Source organism: Papio anubis, chromosome 6, assembly GCF_008728515.1.
Source record: "Papio anubis isolate 15944 chromosome 6, Panubis1.0, whole genome shotgun sequence".
Taxonomy (NCBI): domain Eukaryota; kingdom Metazoa; phylum Chordata; class Mammalia; order Primates; family Cercopithecidae; genus Papio; species Papio anubis.
This window is the reverse complement of record NC_044981.1, coordinates 28,792,087-28,811,084: the sequence shown is the minus strand read 5'-3', so window position 1 is coordinate 28,811,084 and position 18,998 is coordinate 28,792,087. Positions and strand designations below refer to the sequence as shown.

Genomic DNA, 18,998 nt, shown 5'->3' with positions numbered 1-18,998 from the left:
AAAGCCATCAATATGTAGATGGGATTCAAAGCCTTAAAACTCTAAGATGGTATCTAGGGACACAGTATAAACAGAAAAGAATTGAGCCCTTGGCAAGGGCATAGGAATCTCAGGACAGTGTATTTCTAAAATTTCTACATACGCCAGCCAATACAGTTACTCTGATATGCAGCCAGTTGTGGAAGCACTGCTAATAACTTCACTTTAAATGACTTCCATAAGTAAAGGGCTAAAGTAAGCAAGGGAAAAAAATGGTTAAATAAAAAGGAAACAGGAAAACATGTCTTGATTTATTCAAAGGGGAATGGAAAGGTCTTATATTAAAGTTTAAGGCACCAGCATCTGCTTTACAAGCTGGGTATATCCATTTCTTGATAACAAATGAAAACCTTTTTAAAAAATAATTCAAAAATCCAAAGGATTCCTCTATAATTTCTCCAGAGTAACAAACCCATGGATTTTAATCACAGAATAAGGAGCAAGGGACTAGAAAAGTCACTGTGCAAGAATGTATTTAAACCAGAAATATGGGTGGGCATGACAATTTATATACATTTTTATTTTTCAAATGAAAATCGAATATTTGCTTATGGTTGGATTGAAATTGTGAAATTGAATTATAACTTTACAGCAGTTTTTAAAAGAAAAAGGAGAACTGTAGAAAACTTCACTAAATGGGAAGAGAAAAATACACAAGTGAAACTGAGTCTCTAGTCCGTGAACAGTTTCAAGTATTCAGATATTTAGAATCTTGATAGACAAAAATGTACCATTAGTAGATATTATATTTCTTATCATTATTATAGCATTTATAAAGAATATATACACATACATATGTATATACTATGTATATAGTATATATATTTTATGTATGTATTATATATAATCCTAAAGGAAGTGCTTATAAGGAGAGTATTTTCGATGTTTTATCAAATATCAGCATAAATTTTCCCCAAATATTTTTGCAGCACACAAACACCCTGAACTGATTGAAATTGTAATAGTTAATACTTATTTGGATGCTTACTGTGTGCCAACCAGTATTGTAGTATTTACACATATTAAACTTGTTGAATCCTTATATTTGTCCTTTAAATTATGTATTATAGTATCCCTATTATAGATAAGAAATCGGAGGCAACAAAGGTTAAGTAATTTTCCCAAGTTCACACATCTGATAACTCTAGCCACCAGGATTTCAGCCCAGAAAGTCTGGCACCACAATCTATCCATCTAACCATTACACTATACTATATCTCAAGTGTAAGATATGTTGACTATTATCATACAGAAGCAGATAGTTAAAAATATTTTATTGATCCGTAATGTCATCTACATTTGAACATGTATCAGGAGGCAGTCAATTCATGCTTATGTATTTTATTAAAACCAATTATTGCTGATATGTAATTTTAATTTAAGGAAGCTGTTAAAACTTATGATTATAAGCCAACTCACAAAAATTTTCATAGTATATACTTACTCCAGAATTTAATGTGTAAATAGTGACCTCTGAGACAACAACAAAACGAACTGTCATAGACACTGAAGTATTTGAATCACCCCTCATGGTCACCAAAACAACTGAGCAAAAATATAAATCTTATGATCCTGGTCTTATTATTTAGAGTGTTGGGGATTAAATAGCTCTTTCAAATACAACTGTTTTGACCATGGGTATCAGAGATAACCACTAGAGGTACCTTATTTAAATGATATCTGCTCAGAGCAAGTTTAGTTCCACAATCACTATTTGTGCTTTGAATGGTAAGATTATTCTATAGTTAAGTATAATTTGTTTCCTTGTCCTATAGTTTTCCTTCATATTAAATAACTTTTACATCTAGTAAACCTGCCCTAGTGAAATATTAGAGTATAGTCTAATTCTCCAAATGTTTCATTAGCTGGCATTTTCTATGACACTGTACTCTAGTAAAGTTAATTGGATGCAGTCCCAATGGTTTAGATAATCTTTTTGATTATCTGAGTCTTCAGGTAATATTGGGAAATTTTGCTCAATTCTGATTCTGAATTATCTGGTTGCTTTTCATCATGTTTCTGTTTGGTCAAGACCTACTTGCAGGTTGATTTAAACTCAGAACAAGAAGTAAGAATTTGTGACAGGTTTCATCCTCTTACTTGAAGTCATATATTCAAGAAGGAGGAGTCCTGTTGAGAACCTCTACCCTAACACACTTTGGGAAAAGCAGAATTCACCATGGCAACCGCAGGGAAACCATGAGAAATTTACAGCCCTGGAGAAAAAATGCTTCACCGGGATCTATTTTCCATAGTGTGGACTCTACGAAAGTCGAGAAGTAGAATGGCAAAAGAACTCTCTCTGGATCACAGTAATGTTCATCCTTAATCTCTTGGAGAAACAGTATGTCCGGGGTGGTAAAACAATTTGTAGAAAGTAGAAGAAAAAGAACTTAGATCTGTATGGGCTGGTTTTATTTCAGAAGTCTGAGAATAAATATTGTAAATCTCTGCAGAGAAATTCTCCTTATCTAGATTGTGAAAGAAACAGTAAATGTATTCTTTATTATAAGAGGAGGACATGAAGCTATTTCTTGATTTGTGATATCAAACATTTTGATCCAGCAGAAACAAAAGCGAGAAATATAGATTAAATTGAAAATGAAGAAGTCAGATACTTTTTTTAAATTTTGTTTTGTTTTGTTTTTTAATGCCGTCTGTGAAACCTGTCGGTGAAATATTTTATTCTTGAAGGTTGTGGAGCCCTAAAGGACTCAGATTTTATTTATCCATTTCTAAATCTCATATTGTGCATGAAAATTTATTTGAAGATTTTTCTATGTCACTTTTTAATAGGCAGAAGGAGGATTTTTATTCTTTCCTGAGTTAATCTTTACAGACTATAGTAATAATGAAAATAGTTAAGAAATTAACAGCATAATATTGATTTTGATTTTAAAATAATTTTCAGGTTCAGGTTTTTATATAATTTTAGCTGAAGCCCTGCTTTACTCAGAAGTTAGGCACAATTATATACATCAACGAGTCTGTTAATATAAATAAGTATTAATTATTCATGCCCCTGCTCAGACATTATGGAACTTTAATGGAGTGTGACAGCTTGAAATATCTTTCAGAGAATTATTTTTCTTTCTATCCAATTTGATCAATGGCAGAACTCAGAATCAAATCATAATTTTTGAAAAGCTAATGCTAAGGAAATCACAAAATGATTTTCTCAAAACGGCTATTTCAACCACTATCTCCAGTTAGTCTCATAAATGTATCCACTTTTGAATCATGGCCACAGTTGGAAGTAATTTCTTAATAATATTCAAAAAAAAATTGAAATGGCATAACAAACAAAAAAAGCACAACTTTTTGTACTACATCTATATAAAGAGAGAAAGAAGTAGCAGTCTGATATTTATCTGGGTTTTGTTTGTTTTTGAGACAGGATCTTGCTCCAGCACCCAGGGTGGAGTGCAGTGGTGCAATCATAGCTCACTGCAACCTCCACCTCCTGGGCTCAAGTGATCCTCCTGCCTCAGTCTCCTGAGTAGCTGGGACTATAGGAGCATGCCACCACACCTGGCTAATGGCTGTTATTTTTTAACCAAATGTTTTATTTTAGCTTTTTGACCACTTTATTGAAGTATGACTGACATACAAAAGCAGTATACATTTAACGTAAACAACTTAATGAGTTTGAAGGTGAGTATATACCTGTGAAACCATCACCATAATCTATGCCATATATACATCCATCACCTCCAACAGTTCCTCCCACCTTCTTTATTGTGTTTGTGTATGTGTGTGTGTGTGATGAGAACACTTAACATAAGATCTACCCTCCTCGCAAACTTTTAAGTATACAATATAGTATTTCTTAAATGCAGTGGAAAGCGGCTGACAAGTTTTAAGGAGATGGATGACATGATTTTATCAAATGTTATAACAATGTAAAGGCATAAGACTGGATTCAAGGACTGGATGCAAGACTATTGCCAGAATCTAGAAAAGAAATCATAGTGGTTTGGATTAGGGTAGTGGTGGTAGGGATTTTTTAAAGTGAAAGGATAATTAGCATATATTTTTGCATCCAAATTTACCAGTTTTGGTGATAAGTAAAGTGTTAAGGATGAGAAAGACAAAGCGTCCAAGGGTAAATACCAGATGTCCTACAAAACAAAGTAGAAGATCCAAGGTGTTTAGTCACTAAGATATGAAAAAAGAGGAACAATCTTTCCTCATTCTTTTGTAAGTTATATTTTTAATGAACAAACAATAATCATATATGTTTATGGGGTACCATATAATGTTTTAATACATGTTTATAATGTATAATGATTAAATCAGGCTAATTAACAAACCTATCACCTAACATACTTATTTTTTGTAGTGAAAACACTTAAAATCTGCTCTTAGTAATTTTGAGATCATGCACTATTGTTTATTGTAGTCACCATTCTGTGAGATCACTAAAGCTGGTTCCTTTTTTCTAACTGAAACTTAATGCCCTTGATCAACATCTCCCCTTTTCCTATCCATCTCCTGCCCCTACTCTCTACTTCTATGAGTTCAACTTTTTTGGATTCCATACATAAATGAAATAATGCAGTATTTGTCTTTCAGCTTACTTCAGTTAGCATAATGTCCCCAGGTTCATCCTCCAGTTTATTACATCTTTTCCTCATCCTACCATTAGCCCAGTACTTAAATTTTACAGGTGAATTTACTGATCAAATAAAAGAATATGTTCATTTTATCAGGCTAACTAGCTTATAAAGAATCATAGGGTCATTTTAGAACCAGCATCTATTTCAAACTTTCAAATCTACACGTGAGATAATTCAGACCTCAAGTTTAAAAGTGAACTCCCCATGGTCACCTGGATTTTTTTAAAAATCTAATATTAAACTCATTGCCATAAAAGAATCTATGACAAATAGCAGATTTCTTGGCTGTAATTTTTACTTTTATCCATTAAATTTTTTCAGTTAGTAACATAAATTATCGCCCTTTGTTTAGTTCTATATTTTATCAAATTATTTAGATAGTTCATGTTGACAAATTGTTTCTTCCTCTTTTCCTTTTCTTCTTCCTCTCCCTCCTCCTCCTCTACCTCTTCTTCCTTCTTCTTCCTTCTCCTTATCCTCGTATGATCATCTACCTCCTCCTCCTTTTCTCACTCTAGGATTTAGACATTGAAGGACTATGGACCAAAGGAATTATAGTTCTTTACATGGTTTTATTCTGCTTGGCTTCTCTGACCATCCAAAAATGGAGATGATCCTGTCAGGAGTTGTCGCCGTCTTCTACTTAATTACATTGGTGGGTAACACAGCCATCATTCTCGCATCTCTCCTGGATTCCCAGCTTCATACACCAATGTACTTTTTCCTCAGAAATTTATCTTTCCTAGATCTATGTTTCACAACCAGCATCATCCCTCAGATGCTGGTCAACTTGTGGGGACCTGATAAGACCATCAGTTATGTGGGCTGTATCATTCAACTCTATGTTTACATGTGGTTGGGCTCAATTGAGTGCCTTCTCCTGGCTGTTATGTCCTATGATCGTTTTACAGCTATATGTAAGCCTTTGCATTATTTTGTAATCATGAACCCATATCTATGTCTAAAGATGATTATCATGGTCTGGAGTATTAGTATGGCCAATTCTGTAGTACTATGTACCCTCACTCTGAATTTGCCCACATGTGGAAACAACCTTCTGGATCATTTCTTGTGTGAGTTGCCAGCTCTGGTCAAGATAGCTTGTGTAGACACCACAACAGTTGAAATGTCTGTTTTCACTTTAGGCATTATAATTGTCCTCACACCTCTCATCCTTATTCTTATATCCTATGGCTACATTGCCAAAGCTGTGCTGAGAATGAAGTCAAAAGCAGGCCAGAGAAAAGCAATGAATACCTGTGGATCTCATCTTACTGTAGTGTCTATATTTTATGGAACTATTATCTACATGTACCTGCAACCAGGTAACAGTGCTTCCAAATACCAGGGCAAGTTCCTCACTCTCTTTTACACCATCGTCACTCCAAGTCTCAACCCGCTCATTTACACCTTAAGAAATAAGGACATGAAGGATGCCCTGAAGAAACTGATGAGATTTCACCACAAATCTACAAAAATAAAGAGAAATTGCAAGTCATAGAAAAAGACTAGAGTGAATAAGGCAATTAAATATGTTTTCTAATTTTCTTTAATTTTTACAAAATTCCTACATCATAGAGATCAATAAATATAATTATTATATACAAACATTTTGTAGATGCAAACAAAATTACAACCATTCTACTTAGCTCCTTTATGTCCCTGATCATTGGTATATCATCAGAGAAAACAGATCATTAGAAATTTTATTTTTGCTTGAAATATAACACAAATGGGATATAAACATAAATGTGAATGCATTTAATTTATTCTAAAACCCCATAGCAACTGTTTTGGCTATCTAGTTTTGTATTTTCAATGTTAATTCTTGCCTCTTCCAAAATATGGACCTGAGTAAAAGGCTTCATATGCATTATGGTGTGTATATTAAGTAATATACAAATAATGTTCATTCTATTGGAGCTTGAGAAAAAATATATATATACACAATAATGATTTTGTACACCCAATCTTTTGTAATGCCACCCAAATATTTATTTGTGTTTGATGCAAACAGTGCAGTTTATAAGACAATAGTCATAAGCCCCATTTAAAACAATTCACTTTTTTTTCAATGAAATTTCAAATCGATATCTTGAGTAAAGGGTCTTTGTTACTTAAGTCTATTACTACTCTATCATAATACAAGGAAGCCACAAATTAAAGGGTTTTAAAGGTCATGACACAGTCTTATCCATTTATCTTTCATTCATGAAATATTTATTCCATGATTGTCTCAACTTAATGGAAAGATAACATGATTAGTTTGAAACCAGTTAGGCTTTTGACATACATCTGTGGAACTGGGGAATTCATGTGAATTTTTAGAAATGTGGTAATGTTTATATGTAGTGGAATTTCATAAAAGAATAAATCTTTTTATTTCTATTTATCATAATATAATATTTAGCTTTTATGGGACAATGTGATTACTTTTTAAACTTTTATTTCTGCCATGATCTGATACCTTTCTCTAAAAGTACCCATTATTTAATAATAGTGGTCAATTTAGATAGATTTAGAAAGATACATTGCTAGAATCTAAAAATATGTATTTTCTCATCCATCATGTCATCTTTAATGATGAGGAGCACAGCACCAGAATTTTGAGTTGTCCCTTTCTTTGGTGTACCACTGGTTTTCACAACGTCAATGATATGTAAGATCAGTAGAGATGGGAATTACGCCTTTCCTTTGTGAAGGAGGAGAGGGGATCTTTGAGCTGGAAAGAGAACCTGTCTAACCCCTCAACCTGGCATTTCCTCAAGAAAATGCTAGGGAAGAAAACAAAGGGACAAGGAGGATCTAGAAGTTTATTTCCTTAAAACTAACTTTATAACCCTACAAAAGTCTCTGCATCCCAGAGCGTGTCCTCCTGTTGAAGCCCATTGTCTTAGACTATGGTTCTCTTAACAAGCCATGCAAATCTCTATGAAGGTTCAAATTGCATGGTTTTGTAACCATTATTTATAGAACTGATAAGCCTCTAGCCAATGTAATTATAAGTTCCTTGAAAGCATAATTTTGTATAGCTCTTTCTCAATTCACCATCATATAATAGGGTTCCATGACTCTTAGTAGGCATTGAATATTTTGAACAATTTGGATGAATTTTTCAGTGTTCATTCAAATGTTTGTAAACACAGCAAAAATCATCTTGTTATCATTTTTAACTAAAAAACAATACAAAAATATGAGTTAAGCAGAATATCCCAAGCCTTCAAAAACATGTCCTAGAAAATTTCAGAATGTCTTACCTTGACCTGCATCATAATGATGCTTAATTACTGTGGTGGAGCACCAATCTCAAAGCGTTTAACAACATTCAGAAACTAAGTCAGCTCTCTTAGATATTATATCCATAAATCATCTCTTACTTATCACATTTATCTTTTTCTAAGGTTAGCCCTTTGCCAGGGCAGGAAAATGTTTCTGCCACTCACAAAATGCCCAGTAAAAAGGTAATTTTCAAAACCACATATGCCTAGTGTCGGCAAAATGCAATATAATACAATCAAGTTTATTGCATATTTCCTTTTCATATGGACATCTCCAGATTCTTCCACAAGAAGTTCCACTCTGATTGGTCCCAATTAATCACAACGTGGTAGATACTGACTGGTTCAGACATGGAAATTCATAATGATTTATGATTAAAGATAAAAGTAACCCTTCTAGGCCGGGCGCGGTGGCTCAAGCCTGTAATCCCAGCACTTTGGGAGGCCGAGACGGGCGGATCACGAGGTCAGGAGATCGAGACCATCCTGGCTAACACAGTGAAACCCCGTCTCTACTAAAAAATACAAAAAACTAGCCGGGCGAGGTGGCGGGTGCCTGTAGTCCCAGCTGCTCCGGAGGCTGAGGCGGGAGAATGGCGTAAACCTGGGAGGCGGAGCTTGCAGTGAGCCGAGATCTGGCCACTGCACTCCAGCCTGGGCGACAGAGCCAGACTCCGTCTCAAAAAAAATAAAATAAAATAAAATAAAATAAAAGTAACCCTTCTAACTGAGTCAACCATCACAACTTGGGGAGTGGTGGACTAAGGAAACCATAGCAGAAAATGGACATAATGACTCCCCTCAGTGCAAGTAAATGGCTAATTCTTTCAATACTTCTCTTCTTTAGAAGACTGTAATCTAAAAAATACATTATTCAAATTCAAAGAATCACAAATATCTTGAGAAAATGAAATGCCATTTTTACTATAACTGTTTACATTCATAACAGTTCTTAATTTTCTCTCACTTCTTAAACAAAAATCTATCATAAATGGGTTCAAGTTGAAGCTGCTATGATACGCAATTGTCATATAGTGATGAATTTTAAGGTACAGGAAGTACTAGAGGTCAAATACATACACACGCACATATTATCTAATTCTAATCCCATAATTTTAATTGATGTGTTTGAGTATCTTTGCAAGTACATATATTTACCTACTTTACAATGAATATATTTTTAAGAAATGTATTGACATGTATTATAGAAGTATGTTGCATAAAAATGATATGGCATATCAAATTTTCAAACACATAAAAACTAAGCTAATTATTAGTTGGTAACTTTTTTCAAGCAATATCTGGGTATAGATGCTGATCATTTATAATTCTAAACATGTACCCAACTTACTGATGTACATTGATTCACTTTATCACTTTTATAGATACCAGTTCATCCAGGTTTCTGGCATTTCTGATATTGTTTTTTGTATTAATACATAAGTTAAATTTTAAAACTCCATCTACTTTCTGAAGAAATTGTGATACTCTTCATTGCATTTCTGGAAATTATTTTCTATGGGAGAAGGATTTTATTATTTTTGAAGATTTTTGTTTAAAATACTGCTCCTGATACATTTTTAACCTCCTCTCACAGTTGAGTCCCTGTGGTCACTGTCCTCACCAATTTCTACTATGAGAAACAGCTTCTTGTCCGCTTAAAGACTATTTCTTGTCCTCTTACCAGGGAACCAAGTCTATGTTCTTTTATTCTCTAAAATACCACTAACAAATGGGGGATGTAGTTAGTAGGATTTTCATAAAGAACTGGGAATAATAAAGGAGGATTACACTGCAGGATAAAAAGGAAAACATTGCCTAATGAATATTTGACTTCTTAAAATTCCTTAGCAATCCCTACCACAGAGCTTTGCTCTCCGGGTGTGTCTGTTTCTTTTAGGTCCCCCTTGCTCCACGTTTTGGAAGATCTTATTTACTTTTGGCCCCAACTTCTATTCCAATCTGTCTTTGTCTCTGACCTAGGACCTCCGATTCTTTCAACTGTAGTGTCTGTGAAGGAATGATGTCACTATCACCTAGAGAGTAATATTTGTCTGGCTCTATCTTCTATAAACACTAGAATAAGGGGTAAAGATACATTCACCTTGCATTAGAAAACAGTTAGAATTTGTTGTTTTAAGTAAAAGAACGCCTTGTCTTCTTCCGCTGCTGCTGCTCCATTCCTCAGAACACAGATGCAATTAAAACAATTCCAATCTTCTATTTTTCCCCATTACATCCCTTAACTAAAGAGTGTACAAGTTTGATCCATGTGATTATAAGGAGCACATATTTGGTGTTATTATTAAGAAGCTTTCTGTATTAATAACGCATATTTTTAGCTCACACTTTTAGAATTTAATTTATACAAACCTTTCCTACAATTCAGTGATTTATCTTTATTTTGATGTCTTGAATAGAAGTGAACAAGTTTATGTTTCAATGAATAAAATTTTGAAATCAAAACATAATACACTTTTTGAAACTATCTAGGTGGAGAAGTAACATGGAAAGGATTTTTTAAAAAGAAGCTACTTCCATGTCCTGAAAACCTGGAGTAATATTTAATGTAGAGTAATTGTGGAGAAAATTTTCTAGTACCAATAAGTACCCATTTATGACTATGTGGGTCCATTCCCAACACTGAAGCAATTCCAGTACCTGTTTTCACTATTTGTACTCCCAAATTCCAAATCACTGTGTAGAAATTAATTCTACTAGGCAATTAACTCTAGGTCAATTTTATCTTCTTTAAAGTTAGTTGGATGGAAATGTTCCTTGGTAGTTCTTTTTATTTATGTTCTATTACCAATCTCATTATTCTTCATAGACAAGTTTCTTCAGAGAAAAACTTTGTCATGATAACTGTAGTATACTTTAAAACACTTTGTCAGGCAACTGATATAAGTGCATTTATTCATTCAAATATTACATTCTATGGACATGAGTGGCTCTAATCAGTAAATGTACACTATCAGATGGTGAAGTCAACTAGCATTTAATCAGAAAGGCTGCCCTCCAAGGCAGCTACCACAAACCCTTCAGTTATCCACCATTTGGTCAACATCTGATACCTAGCCAACTCACATAATAATTGAGGTTTAAATCCGTTATCATCCTGAAATTAATGGCACCAAATATATAAGGGTTATCTAACATATTTTAGAAACATTCTCTATTCTTATATGAAGGGCATAAGAACCTAGCCAGATATGTAGCCTAAACTTTAGGAGTAGTGCCCAAGACTTGTTCTCTAAATGGGCCTGTGTCCAGCCATGGATAAGTTCCACTTTCTCGATGTTGACATGAAAGTAAAACCCTACCACTGTTATCTTATCTTCTTCAAATACACCTTTTATACAAGATAGTATTGGAGTATCTTAAAGGACAGAGAGTTGTGGATTTATTAAATTTACAGAGCAGATGACATAAACTGTCTTATGCTAATGTCTGGTTAACGAATCTCTATATGCATGGCAGAATTTGATCAGAGTCACTTTCATCATAACTGGGACATAAGATTATGGTGGTAAATGCTAACCATATGCCCACCTCGCCTTTTTTAGGCACCATGATTAACTACCAAAAATGACCCTGGTGTTGAACATGACCAAATTGGGTTAGGCTAGTTCAAAACACACTCTATTTCTCTCATTACACACTATTCATTACTTCTTAATTTGTTGCACCTTGCTTTTAGTCCCTCTGAACTAAAATGTTTAAGAGCAAATATCAACAAGAGTTTCCACTGTTGTTTTACATTAGCTGAAAGATACAGGTATATCCCCCAAAAAAATAAGAAGAAAGAAAACTATCATTATTTTAAGATAACAGAATCCACTCCATTTTTAATACAAAAAATAAATAAGGAAGTTGTTAGAAATCCTTATAGATTCAGTGAAAAAGAAATATACAAAATAAACATTTAAAATCTTCTGCACAGCAAAAGAAACTACCAACAGATTAAACAGACAACCTACAAAATAGGAAAAAATATTTGCAAATTAAGCATACAACAAAGGTCTAATATCCAGAAACTATAAGAAATTTAAACAAATCAACAAGCAAAAACAACCCCATTTAAAAATGAGCAAAGGACATGAACCGACACTTCTCAAAAGAAGACATACACATGGCCAAAAAGCATATGAAAGCATGCTCAATATCACTAATAGTTAGGGAAATGCAAATCAAAACCACAATGAAATCTCACACCAGTCAGAATGGACATTATTAAAAAGTCAAAAAATGACAGCGAGGTTGCAGAGAAAATGGAATACTTATATACTGCTGGTGGGAATTTAAATTAGTTCAGCCACTGTGGAAAACAGTTTAGAGATTTCTCAAAGAACTCAGAACTACCATTTTACATAACAATCCCATTACTGGGTATATACCCAAAGAAATAAAAATTATTCTACCAAAAAGACACATGCACTCACATGTTCATCACAGCACTATTCACAATAGCAAAGACATAGAATCAACCTAGATACCCATCAGTGGCGGACTAGATAAAGAAAATGTGGCACATATACACAACAGAATACTATGCAACCAACATAAAAAGAATAAAATCATGTCCTTTGCAAGTGCATGGATGGCAGCTGGAGACCATTATCTTAAGTGAATTAATGAAAAAGAGAAAACCAAATGTCACATGTTCTCACTTATAAGTATGAGCTAAACACTGAGTACACATGGACACAAAGAGAACAATAGACATCTGGACCTACCTGAGGGTGGCAGGAGGAAGGAGGGTGAGGGTTGAAAAACTACTGAGTGGGTGCTATGCTCACTATCTGGGTGACAAAATCATTTGAACACTAAACCTTACCAAAACACAATTTACTCAAGTAACAAACCTGCATATGCACCCCTAAACCTAAAATAAAAGTTAAAAAAGAAAAAAAATTAATTTAAAATGTACATATATAACTCTAACAACAATAAGCAATGAGCAATTAAATAAAATGATATCAATAAAGATAAACTTAACAAGATATGTTGAACATTTTTAAAGTATTATTAATCTTTACCGAGCAAAAGGGAAAAACAAAATGCCACATTCTTCAAAAAACAACTATTTTAAATATAAATTTAAATGCAGACATTTCCAATAATTGTCTGCATTGTGTTTGGATTGTAACAAATTGATTTCAAGATTTATTTGATCAAATTACAGCTTAGAAGAGTCAAACCATTTTCATAAACGAATAATAAGCAAGGATTTGCTCTGGCCAGCACTGAAATACTATCCAATATTACTAAGAGTTTGATTTGGGGTCAGGAGCAGTGGTTCCTGCCTGTAATTCCAACATTTTGGGAGGCCTAGGCAGGAGGATAGTTTGAACTCAGGAGTTGGAGACCAGCCTAGGCAACAGAGTGAGATCCTTGTCTCCACAAAAAAATCAAAAAAATAGCCGGGCGTGGTGGCCCGTGCCTGCAGTCCCAGCTACTCGGGAGGCTGTAGTGGGAAGACTACTTGAGCCTGGGAGGTCGAGGCTGCAGTGGACAGAGATTGTGCCACTGCACTCCAGTCCAGGTGACAGAGTGAGGCTCTGTCTCAGAAAAACCAAAAGAGTTTGATTTGCAGATGATTGAAACAACATTGCCTCAAAACAGACCCTAGTGTATTTTACATTAGAATATTAAATACAAAAAGAATGATATTACAAATTAGTGTGTGATGAAGGCCTATTTATTGATCAGTATGGGAAAACTGATGAAAGATCTAGAAATAAAATTTGTCAGTAAAAACAATACCTAAAAAAATACATGATTATAAATTTCAAATTGATTTAAAAATGTGGAGAGTTCCAGCAGAGATCCCAGTCCTGAAGCAGCGGCGAACCTCTCTTCCCCACCCCACCTCGGTGACCTGGTGGCCGCCGGGACACAGTGCCTTTGGATGGCGGCGGGTGTGCCGGGCGGGAAGGGCAGGAAGAACCACGCGGAGGCTGCTGGGGCGCAGGGCCCGCGAAGGCGGAGCTAGGGACTGGCCCGGCCTTCTCTTTAGGCCACGGCGCCGCAGATCTGGTCCTCGGGCGACCTCTCTGTCCCAATTGGGCGAGACCTACCTGGTCCTGATGGCAACGGACAATGGCCTTAACGGCCGGAAGGTGAGCGGAGTCCCGGATGAGGACGGGTGGAATGGTAGCGTCCGTGGGGCGGTTGCCCTTCCTTCTACCAGAACTTGATGTGGGAGGAGAGAAATGGAGTAACAGGCCACATTTGGCGCTTTGGAGATGCCCACCACGCTTTGGGAAAATTTACTGGCATTTATAGAAGGACTTTGTGTATAATATGGGAAAGCTGCTCTCAGCTTCCTCCAAAACTTTTACAAGGAAACATTTGCCACATCTAGCCCTTCCAGATGTGTAGAGGTTTCCGACATATGATAGAGTTAGCAAATCACATATCGTGTAAATTCCCATTTATTGAAAAAAAAAATAGAAAATAGATGTCTTCTGGAAATGACTTTTTGAAATTGAGTTGTTGGATCACCTCTGGAAGCAGTAACAGGAGCGGACACATCCACATTTGTTCAGTGCGTTAGGGGACATGGACCAGAACAACTGAAAAGGAAAAGAAGAGGGTTCTATATCACTCATCAGATTTAGAAGATAGTTTCACATTCTTTCCATTGTTTTGTGTGCATTTTATTCCTCACTATATATGGTTGACAATGCTTAAACTTTTTTGAAATGTCTAGTCTTTCTAGATGTTCTGAAGTGCCTGATATATGTTAAATCAGAGATAGTAAAATAACACATTTAGTAAATGTCTTTTTGTGAAAATTCATATGAAATGTTGGTTGGGGGGGGATATCCAGACCACCAGTTGAGTAACAATACATTGTGTTTGTGCACTGCTTCAGGGCAGGAGGAGAACGAGGCTGTGCAGAAAGCTCTATGCCACCAGTGTACTTACAGTGAGGCAAGATTAACCATTATATCTTATGTCTGTGCATTTGGCTTATCTGTGTATATAGTGTATATCGAGGAAAACAAGTCCTAATGTACATCTAGTCTTTCTAGATGTTATAGAGGTTGCCGGAATATGACAAAAGTAGAGTTAGCAAACTAATATTTTTGTACATTTTGTTCTAAAATGACTAGGAAGATTGTCTTCTGAAAATTTGAGCATTCTTGCCCACTGAGTTGATGGAGATGGAAAGATGTCTAGGCCAGAATGTTCATATTTGGAAAACTTCAAATTATAACTATTGTTACATGTGTGCAGTTTACTCAAGACTGCTGTGTACATAGTGAACAAATTAACTCCTTACCTGAAACATCTAGTCTATCTAGATGTTTAGAATGATGTATATTAAATATAGAGGTAGCAAAATATCACTTTGTAAATATCTTTTGGCTAAAATTCATAGGTAATATTGTGTTTTGGAAATTGAATTGTTAAGCCACCAGTGTAGGCAGTATAGTACTGTCTACACTTGTTTGATAGTTTAGAGGAAGTGGAGGGAAGAAATTGCAAAAAGTGCTATGCTAGGGTGTTTATACTTTGACATTTTCAGACAGCATTTTTCTGTATGTTTTGTGCATTTAGTTTTGCTCTGTATATAGTGTATAGAATGAACAAATGAGCCCTAATTTTGCAATATCTAGTCCATAGATGTTAAAGAGGTTGCCAGTGTCTAAGTACTTAGTAAAATTAGCACATTTTGTACACTCTGTGTTGAAATTCATAGGAAACCTTGTCTTCTGTAAATGACTTTTGGATAGAAATTTGTCCAACATCCATAAGCATGGCATGTGCCTGTACTGGTCCATTGGATTGAAGGCCGAGAGAAAGAAGTGAGGGGGGAATGGTTCAAAGGCAAAACTGTCATATTTATAAGTTACCACAGATTATAACCATTGTTATGTGTATAATTTTATTGAACAGTACTCTGTACATAGTGGACAAATTTTATGAAATATCTAGTCTTTCTAGATATTTAGAAGTGCTTAATATATTTAAAAGTAGAAGTACTAGAATAACACTTTTTGTAAATAGCTTTTAAAAACTAATGGGAAATACTATTTGGAACTGGAATTGTTGAACCACCTTTGTAAACAGTGTATACTCTCTGTATTTGTTCTTTTGATTGAGGGAGGTGAAATTGCAAAAACTGTTTTGCTAGTGTTTACTAGAAATTTTCACTTAATCCATTGCCTGTGTGTTACATGAATTTCATTTAACTTTATTATACTATATATATCTTGTATATACTGAACAAAGGAGTCCTAATTTTATATCTAGTCTAGTCTCTAGATATTAAAGAGGTTGTCAATGTATGACTGCAGTACAGTTACTAACTCTACTATATAGACTTTGTTAAAATTCATAGAAAGGCTGTCTTTGGAAAGGACTTTTGGAAGTGAAATGATAACATCAGCTTGAAGTGACATGTGCCTATATCCACCAGGTTGGTGGTGGAGAGGCTAGACCAGAATATTCCTATTTAGAAGACACTTTCAGATATAACCTTTGTTACATGTGTGCAGTTTATTCAACACTGCTATGTATATGGTGGACTGACTGAAGTCCTTATTTGAAACACGTAGTCTTTCTAGATGTTTAGAAGTGCACAATGTTAAAAGTAGAGGTAGTAAATAACACATTTTGTAGATACCCTTTTAATTCATATGAAATATTGTCTTTTGGAAATTGATCAAACCACTTCCCTGAGCAGTACATATTTATTATATTTGTGCTGGTTTGGGAAGGAAGAAGGAGCAGAAAGTGCAAAGGGTAATTGAGACACCAGTGTATTTATGGTGAGGCACACTTGATCATTGTCCCTTGTATCTGCATTTTCTTTTATTGTGCTGTGTATGTAGTGTATGTAAGTGGACAAACGAGTCCTAATTTACAACATTAAAGGGATTGCAAGTGCATGACAAAAATAGAGTTAGTAAACTAATACGTTAAGTACACTTTGTGTTAAAATTCATAGGGAAGACTGTTCTTAAAAACACAAAAGTGAAATTGCTAAAATCCTCTGCAAGTATTATGGATGCTTATACCTGTCCACAGGGTTGATTTAGAGATCGAAAGGGGAAGGGTTCTAGGCTAGAATATTCCTATTCAGAAGACACCTTCAAATTATAGTTCATGTTATACATATGCATGATTTATTCAATACTACTGTGTATATAGTGGAAAACTTACATCCTATTTGAAACATCTAGTCTTTCTAAAACATCTAGATGTTTAAAAGTGTACAACATAGGTTATAAGTAGAGGGATAAAGTAACACCCTTTAAGCACTTTTTTTGTTGTTTCCTGGGAGTGGTTGCATTTTTGAGTGGAATTGTTAAACTAGATGTTTTGACAGTATGCTGATTGTTCATTGGGTCGCAGTGGATTGAGGGAAGAAGTATGCAGGCGAAGGATTCTGCACCCATGCCCATGAGTTAGATTGATTCCATGGTCTAACCGTTGTTCTACATGTGCATTTTAGTTAATATTGTTGTGTATTAAAGGATAAGTCCTAATGCTCAAGATACGTTAAAAATAGACATAGTAAAGCAATCTCTTTGTCTTTTTTTTTTAACTTTTTTTTAGGTTTGGGGGTACATGTGAAGATTTGTTACACAGGTAAACATTTGTCACAGGAGTTTGTTGTTTATGTTATTTCATCACCCAGGTATTCAGCCCAGTACCCAATAGTTATCGTTTCTGCTCCTCTCCCTCCTCCCAACCTCCACCCTCAAGTAAACTCCAGTGTCTGTTGTTTCCTTTTTTGTGTTCATAAGTTCTTATCATTTAGCTCCCACTTATAAGGGAGAACATGCGGTATTTGGTTTTCTGTTCCTGCATTAGTTTGCTAAAGATAACAGCTTCTAGCTCCATCCATGCTCCTGCAAAAGATATGATTTTGTTCTTTTTTATGGCTGCATAGCATTCCATGGCATATATGTACCACATTTTCTTTATCCAATCTGTCATTGATGGGCATTTAGGTTGATTCCATGTCTTTGCTATTGTGAATAGTACTGTAATGAACACAGGTATGCTTGTGTGAGATGGTATCTTATCGTGGTTTTGATTTGCATTTCTTTAATAATCAGTGATATTGACCTCTTTTTCATAAGTTTGTTGACCACATATGTGTCTTTTGAGAAATGCCTATTCATGTCCTTTGCCCACTTTTTAATGGGATTTTTTGTTTTTCTCTTGTAAATTTAAGTTCCTTATAGATGCTGTATATTGGACCTTTGTCAGATGCATAGTTTGCACAAATGTCCTCACATTCTGTAGGTTGCCTGGTTGCTCTGTTGATAATTTATTTTGCCATGCAAAAGGTCTTAAGTTTAATTAGATCCCATTTGTCAACTTTTGCTTCTGTTGCGATTGCTTTTGGTGTCTTTGTCATGACATCTTTGCCTATTCCTATGTCCAGAATGATATTGCCTAGGTTGTCTTCCAGGGTTTTTATAGTTTTGGGTTTTACATTTAAGTTTTTAATCAATCTTGAGTTGATTTTTGAATATGGTGTAAGGAAGGGGTCCAGTTTCAATCTTCTGCATGTAGCTAGCCAGTTATTCCAGCACTAGTTATTGAATAGGGAGTGTTTTTACCATTGCTCGTTTTTTTCAGCTTTGTCAAAGATCAGATGGTCATAGATATGCAAGCTTATCTCTGGGCTCCCTATTCTGTTCCATTGGTCTATGTGCCTGTTCTTGTACCAGTACCAAGCTGTTTTGGTTACTGTAGCCTTGTAGTATAGTTTGAAGTTGGGTAGCATGATGCCTCTAGCTTTGTTCTTTTTGCTTAGGATTGTCTTGGCTATATGGGTTCTTTTTTGGTTCCATATGAATTTTAAAGTAGTTTTTTTCTAGTTCTGTGAAGAATGTCATTGGTAGTTTGATAAAAATAGCACTGAATCTATAAATTGCTTTGGGCAGCATAGCCATTTTAATGATATTTGTTCTTCCTATACACGAGCATGGGATGTTTTTCCATTTGTTTGTGTCGTCTCTAATTTCTTTGAGCAGTGTTTTGTAACTTCATTGTAAAGATCCCTCACCTCCCTGGTTAGCTGTATTCCTAG

General features: G+C 35.0%; 1 protein-coding gene across 1 annotated transcript; it reads left to right on the top strand.

Moving 5' to 3' along the window:
• The first annotated feature begins 5,140 nt into the window (after window positions 1-5,140).
• Window positions 5,141-8,380, top strand: LOC101021585 (olfactory receptor 2W1). Its single transcript, XM_031667008.1, has one exon. It carries the CDS (start codon window positions 5,197-5,199, stop codon window positions 6,157-6,159), a length of 963 nt encoding a protein of 320 aa, XP_031522868.1. The 5' UTR covers window positions 5,141-5,196; the 3' UTR covers window positions 6,160-8,380.
• The last annotated feature ends 10,618 nt before the right edge of the window (window positions 8,381-18,998 follow it).

Coding starts and splice junctions, on each gene's coding strand:
- LOC101021585 (XM_031667008.1), top strand. CDS start 5,197: ATGGACCAAAGGAATTATAGTTCTTTACATGGTTTTATTCTGCTTGGC.